At 48.5% G+C, this 24,735-nt stretch overlaps 1 protein-coding gene across 1 annotated transcript in view; it reads left to right on the top strand.

Annotated features, from left to right (window-relative positions):
- Positions 1 to 24,735, top strand: part of MYT1 (myelin transcription factor 1) — a 61,800-nt gene that overhangs the window by 7,639 nt on the left and 29,426 nt on the right. Inside the window, exons 2-4 of the mRNA XM_039719530.1 lie at positions 14,429 to 14,529; positions 21,497 to 21,551; positions 23,406 to 23,436. Coding sequence (XP_039575464.1) covers positions 14,429 to 14,529; positions 21,497 to 21,551; positions 23,406 to 23,436 — 187 coding nt within the window. The remainder of the gene's footprint in view (positions 1 to 14,428; positions 14,530 to 21,496; positions 21,552 to 23,405; positions 23,437 to 24,735) is intronic.

Here is a 24,735-nt window from a genome sequence, read left to right as displayed (position 1 = left end):
GGGGGCTGATTTTGCCAGGGATGCTGCCGTGCCCAGCTCAGAGTTTGGGGGCACCGGGACCCTCTGCCCCCCGAGAGCAGAACGTGCAGGGGAAGGGGAGGATTTACAGTAAAGGCTGGAGCCAGGGCTGGGCTGGGCTTCCCAGAAGACACGAAATGAGGCTGTGAAGGGGAGGGAGAGGCGGGGAAGCATCGCCTCACCACGGGGAAGTCAGATGTGAACTTTAGTGGCCAAGTGGGGTACAGGACCCACTCTTTCCTTTGCTTTGTGAGTTTATAAATGGAAGGGCTTATTTTTCCAGCTGTAAATTGAGTTGTTAGAGCCCTTTCCTTAATGACAAAGTCCATCTCCTGTTGTCACTTTATAGCTGCTCCTCCTCATACAGGGGAGCTGAGCATGGAGCATCCACACTTCAGACTTCCAGAGCTGTGTCACTGTGTGTTCCTCTTCTTTCCCCAACAAACCCCCTTTTGGGTTATTCATCGTGCAGATGCTGTTTGCTCCCTGGCTGTGTGGACAAGGAGGGAGGCTGAGGTGTCCCACACTCCAGGTTTCTTTGGCTTTACTGTCCTACAGCAGCTATGAAAGGATTGTCAGCCTGGGGTTCACTGCCACACAGTCCCAGGTATTTCTGGAGTTTTGGCATAGCAGAAGTTGCTGTCAAAAGACTTTTTCCACCTTTTTCTCTGCCTTTTCCTTCTTTCTTCTGGGTTTTACTGGTTTCTACAAAGAATAATTCCACCCATGTTCCCCTGCTGGTCTTCCTGGCTGTGTGGTGCAGAGTCCACTGCTGTCTCTGGCACCCTTAAGGTGGGATTGTATGAAACCTCCCATCTTGAAGTATTTTCTATCACTTTTGAGGCTGTTTACCTTTGCAAAGTAGAAGTTTGATCCATAGCCCAGGCCTTAGAGAGGAGATTCGTGGTGTGAATAGAGAAGTGGAGTGACAAGCACAGGCTGTGAAAAGTTTCTGGAGTGGACAAAGGCCCCAGATTCTTTGTTAGAATGAAATGAATTTATATGAGAGTTTCTTATCTGGTAGCAGAGAGCAGGGTTGGGACATCCCTTCTGCTCCCTTCAGAGCTGGGAGGGGAATCTGTCCCCTCCCACTCCCCACAAATATTTTCACCAAGGAGAAAAGGGCTTTGTGGGTTTATATTTGGAGTTTCCCCTCTTGGCAGGTTAATCTGTCAAGGGGGATTTCTGGAAGTGCAGCGTTTGCCCTTGCAGAGCTCAGGAGCTGCTTCTCTGGGAGCAGCTTTGCCCTTTGGGACGGGGCTGACACGCAGAAGGTGAAGAGCAGATCCCAAGCATCTCCTCCCCATGCAGGTGCCCGGGAGCAGCAGCACAGGAGGGCATCCCTTGGCTGCCCTGAGCTGCTTTCCCACAGTATTTCACCTGGGAGGGAGGTTGTTTCTGCCTTGGGAATAGCTGAAGTTGGGCACTGAGCTGAGGACATCTCAGGGGTATAAACATGTATTGAACAATTGTGTTTAAAGACTGTAAACATTAAAAATCACCAGAGTGGAGCAGATCCTCAGAAACTTCAAACACTCTGGATTTTCTAAGGATTGTTTCATGGAAGGCACAAGTTGGAGTTTTAAGGAAAAATGGAAAATACACATCTTAAAATGAGTGATTTTCTATTGTTGAGGTAATTCATCCCTGCAATGCTCCTGTGACCCTTGCTGTGAGTTTGCAGGACTGGGTGGGGAGGCAGAGAAGATTTCTGGGCTGGAGAGGTCCAGACAAACACACTGACCACTTTCTATGAAATGCTGATCACTGGAAGCAGGAGTTTGCCCTTTGGGAAGCTGTATTTTGAACAGCTCTGGCTGCTTTTTTAAAACCATGCACCCCTCCATGCTACAGCAGCCTGTGGGGAGGCAATGCCTGTAGGAAACTGGTCCAGGAGTGCCCTGGAGGGACCCAGCAGTGGGAGCTGGGGCTGGCTTTGGGCAGACCCAAGAGGGAAAAGGCAGATGTGGCTTTTTAGGGACAGGATATGGGTTTGGGCTCCATCCCACCAGAGCATCCTGGCATTGCCACACACACATTCATGTGAGACTGATGCCAGGTGTGTTTTGTAGCAGCAAGGAAATGAATTAGCTGTGAAAGTTTGCCCAGGGAAGGTTGGTCTGCTGTGAAAGGATGTCAGGAGAGGGAAACAGGGAATTCCCAGGCATAGTTTGGTTGAGGAAAAGGTGGCTGGGATCACCCCGTTCTGCCAGTTGGGCTGTTCCCAGCAAGTGTCAGTCTTAGAGCAGAATACTGAAGTGCTGTGCCCTGCAATCTTCTGATTTTCAGTTTGGTTTGGTTTAGGGGGAAAAAAAAAAGAAAAAATTCACCTAAATTAAAATACTTTTGATCTTTGTCTTTCATTGAACTTTTTGCTTCAGAGAGAATAGATTAATAAACACTTTCAAATGGAAAAACATAGTTTGGAAAGGTTCCCCTTTCATCTTTAACACAGAGCTTTAATGCTAACCTGAGTTTGAGTAGGCTGCTCCCCCATTCCTTTTCCTTCGCTTTTTTTTTTTTAATCTCAACAACAATAACTTTGCTTTTATTGTGATCAGGCTGGCCTTTACTGGTCACTTTTTATTCTTTCCTTTTTTATTTTGAAGTCAGCACGTTAAAAAAAATAATCACAATGTTATTTTAATCAGACCAAATGAAAGAGCAAATCAGAGCGAGAATTTTAATCTGCCCCAAGCAAAACTGCCTTGTACATCTGTCATGTTGGGATTAGTGGAACTCTTTAAAGAAGCTGCAGACTTTTTAAACAAAGTATTAAACATTTGTGACCTGATTTCCATTCTTACAATATTCTCATTAATAAGAGTGCAGGCTGAAAAGACATCTGTTAGGTCCTATTTGTTTTAAGAATATTAAAGGCTAATAAGAATATTGGAGAGTGGGGGTGTGTGTAGGGGGAGTCTAAGTGTAATATTTAGAGCCAAATCTCAGAGCTGCAGTTTTCCAGAGAGATTTTGGATCTAACTTGGTGCAGGGTAGAGGGAAACACAAATCTTGGACTTTCAGTTGGATGCTCCACGTTGTTGTTTGTGATTTAGGCTGATGGTGCTTGTGTGAGCCTTCCCTTTGGGCTGGGAGCTTTGCCTGGGGCTCCATCCCTGTTTCAGGAGTGGAGAAGGGGAAACTCTGCCTCTCCAAGATAAAATTTAGGCTGAAATGGTGCAGAAGCAGAGACACAATCTTAAATTGTACACAAACAAACCTAGCATGCGTGTCTCACCTGCACTCGTCCTGTGCTGCTTTGGACTAGCCAGGAAGCAGAGTGGAGAGGGAGTGAAAATGTCCTTCATGGGCTGGCTGCTTGTTTTTTGCTGAATGGGAAAGCAGTTAAAGTAAATGGCCTAGCTTGGACCCCTAAGGAAAAAATAAAGCCAGGCATGTGCTGGGTAAAGTGCTCGCTGAAAGGAGCCTTCAGTATTAACGTGCATGTATGGTTTAAGAGAAGGTTGCTGTCGACTGCAATCTTTGCATCTTGTTTATGCTTGCTGGGTAAAATATTAACTAAAGCATCTGAACATAAAGTTCTGGTGTGAAAGAATATCAGCAGGGGAGAGCCATATGGTGCCAGGCTGCTAACAAAATACCAAACGCTGGAGATTCCTTTTTGCAGAAGCCTGAAAACTCTCGTTCCCATCCATAATACATGAGTTCACGCCTTTGATTACTCCAAACATTAGTCCAAGTGGTGCAGGAGTCTCTTTGGAGCTTACACAACTTAGGGCACGCTGTGCTCTTCCCCCCTCTTCCTTTACATAAAAGAAATCGATGTTGAGCTGTTAAGATACAAATATCCAATATGCTGTAAGACAATATGTTTCTGAAACTGCTGCGTAAGCTGCCTTCCCTCTAATTAAATATAAACTGCAGCAGAGACTCGGCTTTCTTCGTTCCTCTGCTTGAAATTGTTTGGCAAGCCTGTGGCTCTCCCCAGGACAGCATCTGCAAGCAAGGCTGGTGCCAGTTTTGGGGAAGCCTTTTGCTCCTTGTGGGTGCAATCAGAACCTCTCTGGTCAATGCTGGGGCTGTGATGGTCTCTCTGAGCAGCAGCCAGGCACGTTTATCTGAGCCCTCTCTGCAAGCCCAGGGTCAGGTGTATTCAGCAGCAAAGGGTTCAGACCAGCATTAGGAAGATCCCCTGGTGAATGTTATTATAAGGTACAAGAGATGGCTCAGGGGAGCTTTCATGCACATGGTATTAAAAAAGCTAGTTATTGCTGCAAAATCTATAGGTGACGGTCTGAGGACTTTCGAAAATCTCTCTTCTTTTAAACAATCCCTTGAAACCAACAATTTGACATTGAACAACTTGTGCTTGTCACTGGGCTCCCTGAGTGTGGCTGGTTTGTGGTGAGCCCCCCTCACCTGAACACCTGCAGAGTGCAGAGAATCCTCCCCAGCAGCTCCTTTGGTGCACATTTCAGAGCTGGAGCCTTTCCCTGCTCCTGGTGTTCCTGCAGCCTGGGAGATGCAGGGCTGGGGTTGGAAGGCAGTGGCTCTCTGGCAGCCGTGGGTCTGGAGCCAAAGCTTGCATTTGAGTCACCTGTTTCAGCTCTTGGACATCCAAACCCTCTGGAAGCACATCAGGTTTAGCACCTAAATGCAGAATCAAGCTTTCCTTTTGGCACTGGCTCTTCCCATTGTGGCTGTGTGGGCAATGAAGGGTGATGGAATAGAATTAAATCAGTGCCAAATGCTGTTGGCTGAGTGTTTGGCAAAAGTTTTATGGCAGGGGAGGGTTAAATCTGCAATGCTGTGTCCCAAAGAAAGGCTGTTCTGGTGAGCTGCTGGGATAAGTGAAGGTGTCAGGTGGGCTTTGAGAGAAACCATTTGTCTGATTTGTTTTTGTCTGATTTCAGCCTAAAACTGAATTCTAGTGGGGCTTGAGGCCTGAGCCTTCCTGAGGGACATGTGTCTAGTCCTTGCTCCCAAATACCTGTGTAGGAATGAGAGGAAAATAAATGATTTCACTTCCACAGCAAAGGAAAAAATATTCCTTATTTTTAGGAAATCAAAATCTTTGGGTGGGTGAGATTCTGGGTGAAGTTAGATTGGGTGAAGTTAGCCCAACTTGAGCAGCCCTGCCGAGAGGAAAGGATTCATCCCTCTAAAAGCTGATGTGGCCACGAGCATGTCTGGAGTCCCAGCTCCTCCTGCTTTTGCATACATTTCTCTTCCATAATTCTGAAGCTTTGCATCTAGCGAGTTTCTGGCAAGTGGAGTTAAAGGTTTGTTTGTTGCCCTCAATATTTTGATGTAATTAGTCAGTGAGCAACTCACTGCTTTTGCCCAGAGAAACGCGCTCTCCAAGAACACAAGTGACAGGAGAGGATTAATAGCCTTCTGGAGAGAGCTGCTCCGTTTTTTATTTAATAAAAAAGGAAAAAAAAGTGCCTGGGAGCAATGTTGTTGCTTTAAAAAAAAATGACATTTGAAATGGTTAACTCTGCCTGTGGTGTCTCAGAGTTGTCAGCTCCTGTCCCACATTCCCTGGAAACTTTCATCTCCCTCTCATCATGGAGCAGCGTTCCTGGCTCCCAGGGAGGCTCTGGCAGGTTGGCTGCTCCTGCTGCACTCACCCACCCAGCAAGGACACCCAGAAAGGGGGGAAATGGGAGAAAATGATTTGTAGTGGAGAGAAACTTCCAACTTGTGAGATACGAGCTGGAGCGTGGCTGTGGAGCCTGGGGGTGACTGCCCTGCTGGGGACTGTGGGCTTCCCCTGCTCCTGGCTCAGTTTTGGGACAAAACTGATGCAGCACAGAGAGCTCAGCCTGGGAAAGAGGCTGGAATGGGGGTGAAAGCTGCTCCAGGAGCAATGCCCATGGGCATCCAGCTGCTGCCTCACCCTCCTCCTCGTTGTCCCTGCCTTGCATTCCCAAGCAAGTGAAGGCTGCAGGAAGGACAGAAAGGTATCACTGGCCTCTGTTTAATTTCAATTACACAGAGCCCGCAGGAGCGCTCAGAGCAGTGCCAGCAGGGCTATAAACTCAACATATTTGATGATTCTCCTTTTTTATCAGGCAAATGGTGCACAGCAGCCGCCCCATTCAGCAGCAATAATCCTGGGGGGCTGTGACACTCGTGCTGCAGTGGTGACTGCTGTTTAATGAGCTGACCCTTCAGAAGGCATTAATTGCCTCATTTCGTGGTGGGCAGCGTGGCACCCTGTGCCTGCCCCTGCTCTGGGGGTTCTGGGGAGGGAAGGGTTTGGTTTGAGTGTGCCAAGCCCAGGAGGGGGATGCTGGTGGGGGCTGAGAGCCAGCGGGCACTGAGCAGAGCTGCCTTGTACCCCTGGGGAGTTGTTGCTGCACGATGATCTCACCTCCTTTTATGCCTTATTGCTTCTGTCTCCCTGACTCCATATGACACACGCTTACGTGTCAACTTTTCACTTCTTATATGGCAGCAGAGAGAAAAGGCTTAATATCGTAAAGACAAGCTGGCAGCTGGGAAGTAGCCCATTTAGTCATCTACCTCTGCGTCAGAGGCACTGCCAGCCCCTTCCCCGGCTCTCCCAGGCAGCTTCTCCCTCCTCTGCCTGACCTGGCGTCACATGTGCTACAAATCCCTGTCAGGAAAACACTCCCTGAGCAAACACAGTCCTGTGCTGGGGCAAGGCAGTTTGTGGTCCATAAACACATCTCTGTGCCCAGCTTGGGCCAAATTTGGGCAGAAACAATGTGGGGTTTTGTTTAAGCTTCTGGGGTTTTGCAGTTGTTTTTTACCCAGAACCTACAGGGCTGAGGGTGAAGTGTCCCAGCAGATTCAAAATAACTTGGGCTGTGACAATCAGCACTGGGGCATCTCAGGAGGTTTGGAGCTCAGAAGGAAACCAAGAATCAGTGACAGATAAATCTGTGGATGGCTAAAATGGTAGAGGAAAGACCAGTTCATATTTTTGCTGTTTCTTCTTCTCTTTCCCTGCATACTGGGGAAATCTGTATTTGCTGCTCAGAAGCAGGCCCTGAACCCTGTACTGCCTCATCCCAGGAAGGCTGTCTGTAGTTGGCTTTCTACATTTGGCTTTCCCTCAGTGCTCATCCTTGTGCAAGCGCCGTGCTCGGGCTCTCTCTTCTCTCATCCCTTGGTTTCCAGAGTGATGATGGAGTGGTTTGGCTGCAGTATGTCAGGTACTCGAGCTGGATCAATGCCTCCAGCTCAGCCTGTTTGATGTCCATCCATGCTGGGAGTACTTCCCTGTGCAGGCTTACAGCAGCTCTGGGGAAGGGGACTTTGGTTTCAGCAGTTGCTGGTGCCTTCTTTCACCCCTCAGCTTGTGTTGCCAGTTTGGGGACATGCCTGTCCCCATGCCCGCAGGGGAGGAGATGCACAGGGGCTGGTGCTGGGACTGCTGTCGTGGTGGAGGTGGAAGCTGCTTTCCACCAGAGGTGTCCCAGCAGCTGGGAGAAAGAGAGGTGAATTAGGGGAGTCTCAGAGCTGAAATCCCTGACTCATCTGTTCCTCTGAATCATTGTGGCTCCTTCCCCACCAGCCCCTTCTTCAACCACCCTTCTCCCTGCTCATCTTCAGGCCCAGACTCCTAATGCTGCCCTGGAGCCCTTTGTACAGCACAAAGAGCACACACAGCCCTGAAGGTCATCCCAGACCTCCTCAGCTTGGACATCCTTGCCCAACACCTGCACTGCCAGTGGCCACACTCCTTTTTCCTGTTCTCACCCCGGCTCACACAGCTTGTTTTCCCACTCCTGAGGGCTCCTGATCAGCAGCACCATGGAAAGGGTTTGACAAGACCCTTGTTACCTGACCCTGAGCCATCAGGTGGTTTCCTTCAGCAGCAACTCTCCTGGGGCTGCTTCCTTCCCACTGGTCCAAGACATGCTTGTCCAAAAGCATCTCCAAGAATTTATCCACACTGAATTCTCCTGCTGGTGTTTCGACACGTTGGCTCCACAGAGGCTTTCAATTTGGTATGAAAAGTAATTATTGCCAGGGTGCAGTTTAGCTGTTGTGTTTTACAGTGCTGGTAAGGTTAAAAGAAATAATAATAATAATACAAGAAAGACTCAGCCGGAGTAACTGCCTGCAACATGCTATTTGCATTTTTAAGGAAATACTTCTTTGAGACAGCTCGGGTGAAAGGTCGGCATTTGCATATAAATGGAAAAGAAAGTGTGTGATGCTGGAAGTTACATCTATATTATTTTCTCAGCAGTGAGCTGCTGTTCTGGAGATTAAGGGACGCCGTTTGCATTTGGCTTTTGTTGAATAGAGAAGGTACCAGGAAAGGCAAATTAGAACAAAATAATGAGGGAAATGTGCAAGAAGAAAGAAGCAACATCCTGTTTCTGAGAGATGCTCTCCTGCATGCCTGACACCTCACACGCCTGCTTGCACACGCGCTGGGCACGCGAGGATGAGTGTGGCTGAGAGGGGCTCCCTTTGCATGTACAAAGGGATGGATGCTGGGGAGGGGTCCCTGCTGTGAATAAGCCTGGCAGAAAGGAGGATGATGGGGCTCGTGATTTGGAAGTGATATGCTGAGGTTTGTTTGTCGGTTTTTGGTTTTTTGTTTTTTTTTTAAATATTGTTATTTTCATCAGGCTCAGGTATGTTTGGAGAGGAATTATCAGCCATCTCAATGAGGTTCCTTCAATTGCAGTAGGAACATTCACACTTTGTGGCTGGCAGGGCAAAGGCAGGAGGCAGAGAAATCCACAACTCAGGTCTTACTCTTGCCTTGGAGAAATCCACATTGGCTGAGGGATTTTGCAGACCCTGCTGCTTCCCTGGGCCTTGGACACACCAGAAGGATTCTCTGGTGGAGAACCCCAGTGCTTTGTTTCCCCTCTTGTTGGTGGCCTCACTCGCCACACTCTGAGCAGCTTTGTGCTCTGACAGCTCCCCCACGGAGCTGGGGGAAAATCGGATGCTGAACAATGTTCACTCTTTAATCTTTTTGATCAATACTTAAGAACACCATGCAGACAGCAGCGGTGCTGTGGGCACGCGGCTTTTGTTCCTCTCTGAAGAGTACACAAGTGGTTCAAGGATAGAAAGTGAAAAACACCTCCTTTTATACCTTCTGCTGTGTCCTGCTGCTGTGTACTGTGCTGCTGCCACTTGGTAGGAGAAGAAAAAAGGCTCTAATAAAAAACTCTTATTAACTGGCCATGAACACTGGAGCATGAATATTGCTCCTAATGAGGAGACACCGCAGCCTCATTTGCTTCCCTTGCAGCCCTGGTGATACAGAGAAACAGGAGGGAATGTTGGTCCCTTCCTAGAGCACGATTTGCTGTGCAGAGGTGCTGGGCTGGGGTGGAAAGAGGACCCCAGATGAAGGGTGGCACAGCCATCACCAGGGCCTGGGGATGCCAGGTCCCATGGCAGGCTGGTGTCTGTACCCTGCTCCTGATGGATTTTGAGCTTGTTAATGAACCCACCACTGAGGGCTTTGCTCCCTCTCCAAGGAGCAGTTTCCCATGCTTCTTCCCATTGCAACATGTTTTTGTGTTTGGGAAATCTGAATCTTTTGGTGATTGAACCAGTTGCTCACTGTCCTGTCCTGGAGCCATGGGGAAGGGGTGATTCCTGTTCCCATCAAGGACCTGACAAGAGTTAAAGAGCATGGAAAGGTGCCAGGTATGACAGGACAAAGCATGAGCTGGCAGGGCTGAGGTGAGCACAGGGGTGACACAGCTGCCAGCATCAGAAGCAGGATGAGCCAAGAGGTGAGGTGGCAGGGGCTGGGAAGGAGGACATGAGTCACTTGTGCTTCAGGCAGTGCTGGAGGAGGGAGCCGAGGCAGGGGATGCTCCCTGGGCTGCAGGAATGCTTGGAAGGAGAGTGGCAGGTTCTTGTGGCTGGAAATGGGGAAGCAGCAGCATGGTGCTGGTGGTAACCTGTCCTCTTTCCCATGGCACAGTCGGGTGCTCCTCTCCTGTGTCCTGTGCCCCAGGACCTGCAGAGCTGAGCAGGCTGAACTTGGCTGTCAGCACTGAACACCTCGGAGCTGTGCTGAGCCAGTATGTCAGCAAGGCACGAGCTGCAGGGGGCTGCTTGGCAAGGAAAGCACTAGAAAGGCTTGTTCCTACTGGAATCAAATATTTCTTATAATAAATAAAAGGTCAGAGTGTTCATCACAGATTTCATGATGTCACAGCATGTGGTTTGGTGGCAGGGTGGGTGAAGCCAGCACTGAGTGTTTGCTGGGGCAGTGGAATCACAAATGCAGTTCCCGGTGCAGTGAGTTGTTGGGTCTCTGGGCAGCCATGTGGTGCTGCAAGGCAGCCTCTGGCTCTGTGAGAGGAGCCACAGCTGGGAACGATGCGGGGCTGAGGAGCAGAGAGCTCATGAGCCAACTCTGTGAGCTCTGCAAACTCAGTGACAGGGTCAGGTCCCCACAGCTCAGCCCCAGCTTTTAGGAAGAGACTGCATGTGACCCTTTAATTTTTGTTTTAATAGAGATTACAAACACATTGAGACTTCTTCTAGGGAAGAATGTCAAAGCTCAACATCCCCATCCCTGGAAGTGTTTAAGGTTAGGTTGGATGGGGCTTGGAGCAACCTGGGATAGTGGAAGGTGTCCCTGTCCATGGCAGAGGGTTGGAATGAGATGAGCTTTGTCCTTTCCAGCCCAAAACATTTGATGATCTCCCTGGTGATTGCCCAGCTCCTCTCAAAATATGATAAGGAAAACTATCTTTAGTTTAGCAAATGAACAAAGTAATCCACAATCCAGCCAGCCATGCTAGATCTCCCATCCATACATCCCATCTTAACTAATTATTAAATCATATTTGCTGATAAGTATGAGATGTAATATCTATTACACAGCTGTTAAACCTCAATTAATATGTTTTAATGATCAGTCGTTTACTGTGCGATATACAATTAACATCCGGTATTAGATCTTAAATTAAATGCGTGTTTGGGAAGCTAAATTTGCAGCACTGAACACAGCCCTGCTGCAGTAAACAGAGATAATTGCCTGGAATAGGCAGCATTCCTGTGCTCTGAGAGGGGGCTACACCAACCCTCCTGGCACTGGAGATAAATGGAGGAGAATTGTTGAAGGAGCTGGGTTCTACTTGTTCAGTGCATTTTGATTCCTACAGAGGTTTTAATTCCTTCCCTTTGGAACAAAGCACCCTGATGCAGAGCTGCTGTGTTCCTGCACGTGGGAAGGTTGAGGTGCGTGGGGTGCCGGCTCAGAGGGGTTTTTACTTGGTAAATGTTGGGCAGGAGCGTGGGGCAATTAATTGTGCTGAGTCCTGGGGTTGTGTGAGGGTGTTCAGTGTTGCAGTTTGGAGCTGAGATTGAGGTCTTAAATCAAAGGTAAGGCTCATGTTACCTGCCAGCAGGAAAGCTCTCATTGCACCGAGGGCTTGGGGCCGTGCAGGGAAGTAAATTCACTTATTGGTGTTCTCCAGGCAGTGGCTACAGAGCTGTGTGTGTGGGCAACACTGCAAAATCACAGAAACACAGAATGGGCTGGGTTGGCTCCTCAAAGATCATCTTTTTCCAGTTCTCTGCATTCAGGGATACATTCCATGATTGCAGATTGCTCCAAGCCCTGTCCAACCTATGTCCCGGGATCCAGGGGCAGCCACAGCTCCTCTGGGCAGCCTGTGCCCACCCTCTGAGGAAAGAACTTCTTCATAACACTGGACCTAAATCTTTGGTTTAGTTTTAAGCTGTTGCTCCTTATCCCATCACTATTCACCCATGCAAAAAGTTGCTCTCCCTGTTTTTATAAAATGCAGGGGTGTCAGGCAGCCAGCAGTGCAGAGGGATGCAGCAGCCCAGGAGTGCTTTCTCCAGACTAGAGAAGGTGTAAAATTTGGTTTTGAGATTTTTTTTTAAATTCACATAAAAGTTGGGGCCACAAAATGCTCCCTCTGATCCTTTACACTGCTGCAATGTCTGCTCTGAAGTGAGCCCACGTTGTCTGGTGAATCAGCCTGCTCTCAGCATGCTGCTGCCTCCTTAACTCAGGACTCACCTTTCCTGTGAAAAATGTGCCTGAACAAAAATGAAGAAAAATTTTCCTCCCTTCCTTTTTCTTTTCTTACTCTTGGAGGAACAAATGAAGATTGATATGTTTTTCCTCTAGTCTTTCAGTTTGAATATGCAGTGATGCATCTTACAAGGAAAGGAAGCCTTCACCCCCCCTGTTTTCCACACAGAATCTTCCCCTCACCCCATCACTTTGTTATAGCAGGTGTAACCTCTGCAGAGATTTGGGGATGGGGTGGGGCTGCAGCTGGGGCTCCCCTGGCACTGTGAGGACAAGTGTGAAAGCTGACTGCCACCAGGCAACCCCCTCCTCATTTTCTATTTATCCTCACCCCAAAGCTTCCTATGAGGTTTGTTGTCTTTATTTTTGGGAGACTTTTCTGTGATTCTTTAGAGGGTTACATTTTTTTTCTGGCAAATTAATGCTTTCTTCTCTCTTTGGAAAGGTGAAGTAAAACACACATGACTCTGATTAACACTCCAAATTGCTGTGGTCTCCCTCCCAAGTTTCCACATCATCTTGTTTGGGGTCGGATGAAGGTGACTCAAACCTTCCAAGGAACTTGCTCTTTTGTACCAGGATTCCACACAACTTGCAATGCTTTGCTTCACAGCTGTAGATATCCCAGAGGGGGACAGATAGATTCAAGGTTTGGGAAGAACCTCATTTGGCAGAGGATGGTTGTGGCTTGTCATCAGTGTTAATGGGGAAAAGCAGCCCAAGACTGCAGTGTGTGCTCCAGTCCTGCCTGGGCAGGTGGCACTGAGGAGGGAGGTGGTGGAGGAAAGCTGCTGGTTTCCTTTGGGATTGATCCATCAGACCAGCTGAGCATCTCAGTAATTTTCCAAGGGGGTGTGGATGCAAGTGCTGCAGGCTCTGAGCTATCACTGCCCAACCTCAGTGCCAGGAGGGACCCCAGAATGTGCCATTCCCTCTGGGATCTGCCTCCCATGGGCTAAAAAACCTACTTAAGGCAACATCCCACAGCTGCTCGTGGGTGGCCCAGGCAGGGGTTAACAGACATGTCCTTCACACAACCAGTGAGCTTCGTTTCTGCTGAAGCCAGGAACCAGAGGGAGGTGGAAAGGGCAGAGCCAGCAGTGCAAGCTGATCCTCCCTGGAGACCAGATGCATTTAAGCAGCATGGAATAGAGGAAATCTGATTCCAGTGTTGACAGAGCTGCCTTGGCCATTCCAACTGGGCTGGGCAGAGGGACTGGAGCAGGCTGGAAGGCTCTGAGCTGCTGTGGCCAGCACACCCTCAGCCAGGCCAAGACTCCTTGCCCCAATACTCACCTCTTGCTTAAAGGAATGAAGGCAAGGGACACCAGGATGGGGCCTTTGGCAAGGATAAGATGGCACTTTGAGCCAAGTTTAGCCACAGCAGCTTCCAGGATTCACCCTTTACTAGGGCTCACATGAGGATGTGAGGCCAGAGAGGATGAATCTGCACATGTTGCTAATTTCTCCTCCTTGTGGTTGAGTCTCATGGCATCTCATCCTTTCAAAAATCTTCTAAGCTATCTTTCAGGTTATCCAGGATCCGTTGTTTGTACAGTTTAACCCTCTCTTTGCTCCTGCCCCTACTGCATCCCAGAGAGGATGCTCCTGTTTTAAAACGTGCAGCTGGGAGAAGGATGCTGAGGGAAATGCTTTAGATAAGCAGGCAGGCAGTGCTGACCTATGAATATGCTACCAAAACATCTCTATTTCTTCTTATTTGATACTTTCCCCCTTGTTGTTCTTTTTTCTGTCCATTTCTAGCTTTCTTCCCTCATTTTTTTTTTTGGTTTTCATCATCTGCTTGGCCATCTGTGCCTCCCCACTCCCTTTCCTCAGAGCTTCCCCAAAGCAGAATAATGTTTCAGCAACTCATGGATTTTGTCTGCAAGCCCTGAGACTTTTCTGAAGGTCCAGGCCAGAGCAAAGTGCTCCAAACATGGTTTGGGGTCTCTAACACAAATGATTCTCCTGTGACACCTAGAAAAGTCCCCCCAGCTGCTCTCTCAGCTTCAGAACAGTTGTTTTAGGACAAATACATACAGGGGACTTTGACAGTCACCTGTCTTAAGAACCATCTTGGATGTACATCACCCTAAGATTGAATTATCCCAGTCTTTCAATGTTAATTTTCAACTGTTAACAGTGTGTTTTCCAACTGAGGACCCAGCTGAGCAGAGCTGCATTGTTTGGGGTCGGCTGAGGGTGGAATTTCTTTATGGTTTGGGCTCTTGGCCTTGGCACAGCACCCTGGGGTGCTGCTGAAGGCATGGAGACCCTCAGGATTTGTATGGCCATTAAAGAAAGCAATCAGGGGATAAACACTTCATTTCCACCTCTGGCTGGTGCTGCTGAGTGGGGCTGGGCTGACTCTGGGTCCTGACCCTGTTTTCCTCCTTCCCTCCCCAGAAAATGAGTTTCGGGGTGAGCTGCTGAACCAGAGGTGGACCAGTGGAGAGAAGATCAGCAGCTGCGAGGGAGCCGCCGGCCTGCACAGCACACGCATCAAGGTGGGTGCACAAGCAAGGACGTTTTTAGGACAGTGACCCCCCCACCCCATGTGCTGGCCATGGGACAAGGGCCACATGTGCTGCAGCTCCTTCTGGACCAGCTGCTCCCGGGGGAACGGAGCCTTTCCGGTACCCACAAAGTGATGGGCAGGACTTGGAAATCTCTGCTCCTTGCACAGCCAGACCTCCTGTACAGCGAATCCGGGCAGGGAGGGCGTCCAGCTGTCAGAGTTTGGCTTGGACTCCAGATATTTAAATCCTTGCCTTCCTCTCCGGTGCCATCCTTCAAGGGTGGCTCAGATCTGGGTATTTAGGTCGCTCCCAGGCCTGTTCAAATAGGCTCTTTCTCCAAGGCGCCGGCTGGTCGGAAGGAGCCCCTCCAACACCAGGTGAAGCTGTGGCGCCTTTGGAGGGGACAAGAGAGTCATTCATCCCCACCGGGACCCTGGACAGCTCCTGGGGCTCAACACAGCCACTCATTTACTGCTGCAGCTGTGGCTGATGAAAGAGGTACAGCCAAGGCTGTCAAACCTCCCGGCAGATTCACTGCCAGCAGATTAGGAAGCTTTAATTAAGCAGAGAACTGGGCTGTTCACTGCACAAATGGTGCTTCCTGTCCTATTTTGGCCTCTCAGTAGTCAGGCACCGTCTCCAGTGAGTGCATAGACCCACCTGGGTGATGAGGAAGCTTCCTTAGGTGACTGATGTTACCAACTCTTCCTGTATCCCTAGATAAAGCAAACCCTGGGAAAATTCCAAACCAGCAAAAATCCACTCTTAAAAACATCCTTCTTCCCTAACAAGCTGTCAGCTGCACGCAGGTGTCGCCAGGAAAGCTCACACCTTCTTAGAAAGCAGAGTAAGCAGTTGTTGCTATATTTAAAATGAGCTCAATTAAGGCTTTTCTATTGAACCTGCCAAATAAGCACTTAGGTTAGATTTAATAAGATTGTCGTATGTTAATAAAGTAATGATTACAAAAGGTAACATTCCCAGTACCTGGCGCTCATCTGCTGCTCTGTCTCTAACAAGCACATCACGAATATTAACCATTTCTTGCAATCCTCAGCTCTGCTTATCTGTGTTTTATCTGAGTGCCTGGCTCAGGGGTGAAAGGAGGGGGAGTCTGAAGGGAGCCTGGATATTGTGTGAGTGTGCAGCCCTCTTACCTCACGGGAGGAGAGGTCCTGATCACTCTCTAACCTTTGGATCTGCATTGTGTGCACATGCTTGCACTTCTCTGTGTGCTCATAAATATATATTGTATTTAAATGTAGTTTTTCATGCCAGTCACAGCTCGTAATCCACAGGATGCACAGCAGTGAAGGACAATGGGATGTGGGGCACGTTTACTTATTTATTTTTACCTCTAAAGAAGTCCAGGCATGGGATAAAATTTCCCATGACAGGTTTGAAATGAGATCTCTGCAGTGCTGGGGAGAGCTGATCTCTGCATGGAGCCAGCTGAGCCCAGACGCTGCTGCCAGGGCTCGTCCTGGACCACAGTGTCTGGTGGCAAAAATGAACTTTTGCCTCCCAAATCCCTATTTTCCTGTGCCATTGGGATCTAGCTGGGAGGCAGCTGAATAGCATGCAGGATGTTGGTGAGGGCTGGCTGCTGTCAGGACAGGTAGGGTGGATGGTGATGGGGCCACCAGAGCCCATCCCTGCTGCCCCCTTCGCAGAGATCTCAACAATCCCCTCACATTGTGCCACCCAAGGATAATCTCATGGAAAAGGCAGCTGGCTTATCACAGAGCTGGAAAACAATGAGATTGAAGAACTACAATTATTTCCCCCCCCCCTCTTCCCTACCCCTCCTCTTCTGGCACGAGAGCCGTGGGCACGTACGGAGCCACTTCGGTCTCGCCAGCATTGGGATTGCGCGTTGTTGCACTTCCCAGGAGTGGAGAGGAAGGGGTGTGTCAACCCCAACCACGGCCTCTGCAATCAGCCAGCCTAATGCTGGGCTGTCAGCGCTGTGGAGGCAGCGGTGCAGCTGCGCCTGTGTCAGACGTGATGCTCAGGAGCAGCTTTTCTGCTCCGCTTCCCCCGAGTGCGGAGGATCTGCTGCCATCGCGGCAGCGCTCGGGAAGCGCTTCACTCGCAGCGCTGGGTGGTTTTGGGGGGGGTTGGTCCCTTTCTGCAAATGCAAAATGACAGCACGGCTTCAGGAGGATGTTTGTGACACAGCTGGAGTGTCAGATTCGAGGTGGGTACAAGCTGTGGGTTTGCATCTCGACATGCCAAGGCAAAATCCTCCCCCCTCCCCGACTCCGAGCCCAGGAACACCGTGCAGGGTGTCCTTTCCTGGAAGCAGTCAGAGCAAAAGGCAGACGGGAGCTTATTCAGCTGAGAACAGGACTCACAATAGGTGGAACGTCAGGAGGATTTAAATCAAGTAGCTAGGAAGACCCTAAAGGAAGGAGAGGGAAAAAAATCCTCCTAATCTCAGAGTGTGGTTATAAAATAGCAGCTGGGAGCTACTGCTGAGCCTTTTTTTAAAAGGAGAGGCACACTGTTGATCAAGAGTATTTCTTCCTCCATCACCCCTTATTTATTTCTTTAAAAAATTCACAGCTAGAGAAGGTCTAGCAGGACAAAGTCCTCCTCATTTTCTGCAATGAACAAAGATGCCATGGTGCTTTATAGAGGGGAAAGGGGAGAAATTTGGAGACCCGGATCCAGGCCTCTACACCTGTGTGCAACAGCCAAGGAGGAATTCCTCATAAGAAAGATAAGGGAGGAGAAATCAGGATAGGCCATTCAAACCCATCCCCCCTGAGAGGAAGTTTTGCTGCCTTTCCCCTTGAGGAGCTAAAGAAGGGACTCCTTGGCTCTTCAAAAGGGGAAGGACCAAGCAGAAAACCCCTTTTCAATAATTCTTTAGGAAAAAAATGTCATTTCTTGTAGCATTTTCCTTCTGCTGCTAGGCAAATATAAGTTGAGGGGTTTTAAAAACTAAAAATAGAGGCACTGTGTGTCTGTCTGTCCCTCTAAAGCTCAGATGCTGCTTCTTGCAATTGGCATTTTGCTACATCTACAAATAAGCACCGATGGAAGCTCTGCTGCTTTCAGTTAAAATAAATATTCCTGCTGAATCCTCACCTCCCTTTGTCCAGCTGAAGGGTTTTTCAGCATGTTTATTTTCTCTGAGCTCCGTGGTGCTCTTGAATACATATAAAGTATTACTGCTGACCGGGGGGAATTTCAGCAGGGCCTTTAATGGCAGATTTGCATAGAGCTGTCGAAGCCCAGGCACACCTGGGCATCAGCACGTGCTGGGCTCCCAGTGGGTTTGTGTTCTGTTATGTTCCTCGGGCTTCCAATGCAAAGGAAATGTGTATTAAGACAAGAAGGAAGAAGAAAATGTCAACGCTGTAGGTATTTCATAAAATGAAACTTCAGATCCGTGCTGTATTGCTGTCTTGGCAGCAGAACAAGACCTGGGCTGTAGAATCTGGCTGTTAAAATTCACACTGTGCTCGGGTTAAACTTCTTTTCAAGTTTATCTGTCTGAACATCATTGATTTAAGTCTGCAGCATTGACAAATTATCATTATAACTTGTATTCTGTTCATGTCAGGCAGCTCCTTAGTGCAGGGTAAACAGTATAGGGGACATTTCTTACTTTTAGAGAGAAAAGAGAGAGAAAAGTGGAACATAGAGATGAAGTCATGTTCCTAAGGTTACCCTGACTACCACTGATCTGAATCCTGAAGGGAGTACCCTGAGACTCAGGACAGGGTCCTTTCCTGTACTGTTGGGTTAGGAAACTTGCTAGATGCTGATTTTGATTTAATTTTAGAGATAACCCATAGATAAGGTGAGGAGGTGTGGAATAAACCTCTGTCTTTTCCAGCCAGACTAATGTGCTTGTGACTGGCATCTGGCAGCAATAATTTATTTGCAGGTTTCCTTTTGGGCTGCTTGGTTTTCATTCAGAGTTAAAGCAATAAGACTGAAATCCAGACAGCTCCTCAGCCTGGCTGCTATGTGAACAAGAGAGAGACCTAATGAAAATAGCCTGTCGGTCTCCAGGACTGCAAACATGCACTGTGTGACCTGAAATTTCACATTAAAACGATCTGTCTAGAGGGCTTCTGGCTGAGAAGGCAACAATAAAGGACAATGGTTTCATGTAACCTTCCTGCATCTGAGCCTGATATCACAGAGGCTCCAGAAGCACAGTCAGGGCTCTGCCAGTTGTTTAGGTTGCCTGGGAGGAGCAGGGGCTGAGCTCTGAAATGGATCTTATTCCTGGTGTTTCTGCACTTTGGAGGGAAATGAGGATGATCCTGATCTTGATTTAAGCTAAAAGAAGGAGCTTGATGGTAGAAAACAGAATCTGGGAGCACAGAGCCCACCCCATCCTGACAGTGATGTAAGTGAAACATTATAAAAACACAGCAGTGAGGCTGTGTCACTGTCTCTAAACAAGTAAGGGTCTTCCCTATGGAGGAAACTCCCAATAATTTAGAAATTTGGAGGTGGGTTGTTGGGTTGTTTTGCTGGTTTTTTGGGGTTTTTTTTTTGTAGAATAGCCAGGCAAGGCAGCCTAGTTGGCTTTTCCATTCTTTGGTCCTAGCAAGGTTGGGTCACCTGATGTCCCTTCCAGCCCTGAGAATTCTGTGACTCTGTGGGTCTGTCCCTGCCTTAGGTGGCTCCCGTCTGTCCCCTTTGCCCATGTGGTGACTGAATCTGCTCCTGCCTTCCCAGGGTGTTTGATCCTGGTCTGAAAGAGGAATGGGAGGCAATGGGAGGAATTGCTCTGAGGTGCTGTGCTGTAGTGAGGAGCCTGCATGCCAGCTCACATGATAGTTAACTCCCAAAGACAAATGTGACCTGAAATGGGATCTCCCCTATTTATAGATAAGCAGCTTGAGCCCATCCCACCTGTCTGGCCAAGAAAAATGAAATTTTGCTTTGCTTTTCCATGCTGTCTGTGCGGGTCCTGGCCCCTCACAGGAACTGCCCATTGCCCTTCCCACAGCCTGACCTCCTCTGCCCCTTTGATCTGCAGGAAACCCATATTGCCCCAACACACACCAATTCCCTGTGAGAATTGTCAAAAAAGGAATAAAAGAGACAGATAAAAAGAAAGGAAAAGCCCTCTCTGACATTCCTGGTTGGAGGCTCCCAGCAATCCAAGGTGCCACTGCGTTGGCGGCGTGCGGCGGCATTAGGGAGTGAGCTCCGTGCACGCCAGCATTGGGAGGCTCATAAATGTAATGAAGTCCCTGTGACACCTGCTCCTCTCCACACTTTAAACAGGAGCCATTGGTCCGCAGGGAACTGGGGCTTTAAAAATACAAATTATAGTAATTGTCTGCTGTGTTATTGGGAAGATTGTAATAAACGCAGAGCGCAACACTGCCGTGCCATGAGCTGAATGCTGACAGGGTGCATAAATTGCTCCAGGTTTTGATTCCCCTCACCCCCCCTTTTTATTTTCCTTTTTTCCTCTCCAGCCTCCCCCTATCTAACAAATCATTGCATGTTAACATTCAATTTCTGGAAGGTGGCAGTGTGAAAGAGAGAGGCACCTGGGGAAAACTTTTTCCCTCCTCTGAGGGGATTTTAGCTTGGTGTCCTCTCCCTTCCTGCCCCAACAGCTTCCCTCCCTCTTTGCTGCTCCCAAACTTCAGGAAAAGCACCAAGCAGTGTCTCCTGTGAGGGTGAGGAGCCCCTGGGAACTGGGAGCAGCATTCATCAAGATGTTTGCAGGTGCATGTGGGGATTCAGCAGCACATACCCTACCTTCACCATCCCTACTGCCAGTGGAGCAGCACATGTTCTGTGTGCGTGTCCCTTCCTGCCCCTAGCCCAGAGAGAGCAGAGGTGATGTCCCTGCTCTATCAGAGGTGCTGGAGCCATGGGACCTCCTCATTTAGGAATAATACAGGAGCTGGTTTGTTCCTTCTCTAACTGGGCCTGTAGAGGATGTTCCAAAGACAATTGGTTTTTATTATGTCAAATCCCACTTGTAAATGGGTTTTTTGCCTCCTTTTCTCTCTCTTTGTAATCTCTGGAGGAAGTGCCCCACATGGTAATGCTGCAGTAAAACCCAATTTGTCTCCCCAGCCTAGCAGGCTCTGACCCCCTGCCCTGCTCACACCCCCATCCTGCCTTTCCCCCTTGGCATTTACTGCCAAACACTCCTGCCTGCAGAGAGAGCATCTGTGTCAAGGGTGAGATGGAAAACAGTTCTTTGACCACTTCAGCACCTCCTTTGACAACGTTAATGAAATCCCATTTATATCATTCCAGCCGTGCCATGGAGGTCCCTGCTTTCCTGCTCCCGCCTCCAGGCACTGCCTGGTTTCAAAGGTGCTGTACCCCAGAGGTGGCTGCACTTCAGACTTCTTCTACCTTGTGGCATGTGGTGATGTTTAATTAATATCCAGAACTTTGAAGTCCCTGATGTTACTTATTCATGCCTGTGTTCCCTGCAGACCTCGTGTTTGATGTCCATGTTGTGAGTTATTTAGATGCAGTCATCTTTGTGGCAAATTTAAGCAGAGAGGAGAGGTTGTTCTTTAAGGCACTTGTGAAAAATTGCCCTCGTTCAGGCAGGAGATCAGCTCAGAAATATAGTCAGAGATTTCTGATTCTGTATTGGCATTCCACCCAGGTGCTCACAGCAGCTCTGTGCTGTAAATCCAGAGAAATCAGCTCTCCCTTAACAAGGGCTATCTCATGCACAGCCAACACATCTGGGTGTTTGTTCCTCTGTGCTACTCAACAGACAAAGTCCTTCCTGTGTCCCAGGATGTGGAAATTAATTTAAAATTGCTAAATCTGGGCACTGTGGGTTGAACAACAGCATTAAGGTAAGAAGCCTCCATCTCAAAAACATGGGAAATCTTCCCCAGCCACCCACAAAGCCACAACCACATACGAGCTTGCCCTTTAATGGTGATTTTCTGGTTATCTTTCAGTAATGATTTTTTTCTTTCTGTTGCAGATGAGTTTAGAAAATGATGATAAGAGAGCACGCACGCGATCCAAGTCTGTCCGAGGTGAGTGGGAGCACTGGGCTCTGCAGACCTCAGCTCCCTGCACTTTCCTTGTTCCAAATAGGATTTGGTTTTTCAAGTCCAGGCTTAACTCTTCAAGTTATGCTCACCACCCCTGCCCCAACCCCACTGAAATTTGTCTAAAAAAACCTGCAAAAGTCCCAACCACAAAACTTTATAGGTCCGTATGATATTTAACCCTCATCCTCTACACTCAGCTGAAGGAAAATAACAAGCAAATAAGGAAAAAAAGCCCCCGTGCCTGCTTTGCTGTAGGGGATGGCAATCACTGGAGCTTCAGATCAGCTCCCAGAGCTTTCATCAGGCTCATTCTGCCAGCGGCTTTGAAGTCACACATCTGAGAGTGCCTGGCAGAAGTAGCTCATGCTGGAGAAGCAAATGGGCCATGCCCCGGCAGGGATGGGGGGACAAACAACTGGTTAATGCAAAGATTGATTGTGATTTATTTCTGGATTAAAAAAAAAAAAAAAAAAAAGAAGAAGAACTGAATTGCTGTGTATGTTTTCTCTCTGGGAGAAGGCAAGAGGCTCTGATAGAGCCCAGAGTGTCACGTCAGGTAGTCCCGTAGCCATGGATGATGCCTCTCTATTTTTTGTTCATTTTTGTGGCTGTAGATGTGATGAGTTACAAAGGTGGCTGGAAGTGAGGAACCAACAAGGTTGGAAAGGTGTGATGGCTGCAGGGACTGCAGCTTCATGCTACAGCTGGGCTGGGCCACCTTCCTTTTGTCCTCACCTTCCTTCCTCCTTGCTCTTCACAGCACCTGCACCTTTTAAAAACAAAACCAAACCCAGATGTTGCCAGCTGTGTTGAGCTGAGCTTGAATATTTGGATTTCGTTGCTTTGTTGCACACACACAAAGGTGCTCATTCAGGTTGCAGATGAGAGTGCCCTGATTCTATTTATTTTCTCACACCCTGCCTTTTCCACACTTGAATCTGGGTTTCTCGATGTGAAAAGGTAATTTATTGCCTGCACCCTGGGACTCGTCACTGCCTCCAGTTTGTTGAAGCTTGTGAGTCATCCCACTGGGAGCTGGATCCCAGGAAACCCAATTAGCTCAAACAAATTGAGCAAACGTGTTATGGTTTTTAGCCTGGGCAAATTTAGACTTGTGCTGAGGGATTTTTTTTTTTTCCTCTTGATTATTTGGATTCCTGGCTGGATGTAAGGTTTCAGCTGCGATGTGAGGTTGTTGTATGTTCTTGTTATGAGCAGAGAGAAGCCCTCTTATTCACAAGTGGGGAATAGTCCCTAAAAATCCTACAAACTCTTGTTTACCTTATATCCCAAGTAACAAATCCCCCCCATATGTCTGAGCATTGGCAGGGACTCCTGCCTCAGTCTGATGGGACAGGGAGAGGAGAACGATGCTGGTGCTATAGAGATGAATGTGGCCATTGCAGGAAAACAGCTGTGAAGTGTCAAAGAAGAAATTGATGAGCAGCTTTAAAGGCCAAAAAGAGAGATGAAGGCATTAGAAAACTCGGTCTTTATTTAAAATGTTTGAGTTACATGCATGCATGTCAGAATAGTTCCATTAACTTCAAAGTCATCACGGATTCAAAGAACAGAGGTAGTCCCTGATGCTGCCAGTGTGCACTCACCTGCTTGAAAATCAGCACAGGCGTGAGGATTTACAAGGCAGGATTATAATTTGCTACAGCCTGGCATGCAACAAAGGACAACAAGATAAACTGGCCCTTTCTTTTCCAAATGGGAGGAAACAGAAACCCAGCTGCTGGCAGGAGAGCTTCAGTCTCGGGGGGTCAGGCACCTCTGGTTTGTTTCTGACTTTGTGTTTGCTTCTATTGCTGCTTCCTGCCCTTCGCCCAGTGCCCACGGAGCTCATCGGCCAGGAGGTGAGGTAAGGACCCTGCTCCTCCTTGGCCCTGGGAGGGACGGGGGGCACAGGGTAGGACTGGCTTGAGAGAAGCCCCTCAGCCGAGAAACCTGGGTGAGGGCAGCAATCCCATGGGATTAATGGGGTCTTCTATTGGTGTGTCCACTAGACAACACATCAGGGGAATAACAAGAGTTAAAGAAATAAACTGCAGCTCTGGATGAGTGACATTAGACTGGAGACCCTCCAAATCTAAACCCCATTCAAACCTAATGCCCAGGGTTTGTGTTTCAGGGTCACTGGGGACACCATCCCACTAACCAGAGGTTTTTTCCCACACATTTGTCATGTCACTTCTGGTGCTGGATGCTCCTTCAGCCCCGCTGTCCTGTGCTCAGTCACCGAGCTCCTGTTGTCACTCATTTAGCAGCGCTGGGATGCCAACAGCAGCAGCCAAAGGAGCAGAGCCTGTGAAGCCCTCCAGAGCTTCTCTTTGGCTCTAACAGCCTCCCCCTAAACCTTGCACAGGGGCTTGTGCCAGAGGTAGGAGCCTTTAACCTGGACAGGCACTAAGAGCAGGGGCTGCCTCTCCTCGCAGCCTTCCGCGTGAGTCAAAGAGTAATTGGACCTAAACCAACGCAATTTCAGAGCATTTTGCTCCTCCACTCTGGGATTACTCTGGAGAGCCGGGAGGAGCCAGCACTGGGCATGCCCCTTCTCCAACTTTTATTGCTGAACACTTGAGTGGAGGTGGTAATTGGAGCAGGTGACATATCTAAGGGGCAGGACAGAGTGCTCCACAAAGCCATCTCTGCAGCTGTCACCTAATTGCCTGAATAACTGGACGATTAATCGACTAATTGGAAGCAGGGCATCGTCTGCATAACAATAAGAAGCCCTTTTGTCAAGCAGATGAAGGCAGCGGAGGCGGGGGGAGCTGTTCGGTGTGGTGGCTCTTGAGGGATGGAGAGCAGCTTTAATAGACCTCGAAGCTCGTTTCCCCTTTCGGGACTCGTGCCAAAATACACGAAAACTCTCCAAAGGAGAGTGGGGAGGGAAAGCCTGGCCCAGAGCATGTAGAGCATCACCTTTGTGCTGGTGCTTTTTAAAGGCATTAAATCAACAAAGTGAAGGCAGAAACATCCCAAATCAACACCTGCTTCTGCAAACCTCGATGCTGAACCACTTGCCTCTTTCCTACATACTTTCTATTGCAGGCTTCATTAAACCACGTTAAAAATGGGGTGATGGGTAATCTGCTTTAATTGATACAGGAAAACTTATAAAAGCCTGTAACATCTTCATCAGAGCTGCTCCTGTTTG

The sequence above is a fragment of the Passer montanus genome, unplaced genomic scaffold (genome assembly GCF_014805655.1).
Source record: "Passer montanus isolate IOZ18808 unplaced genomic scaffold, ASM1480565v1 scaffold41, whole genome shotgun sequence".
Taxonomy (NCBI): domain Eukaryota; kingdom Metazoa; phylum Chordata; class Aves; order Passeriformes; family Passeridae; genus Passer; species Passer montanus.
This window is presented reverse-complemented; position numbering and strand designations above follow the sequence as displayed.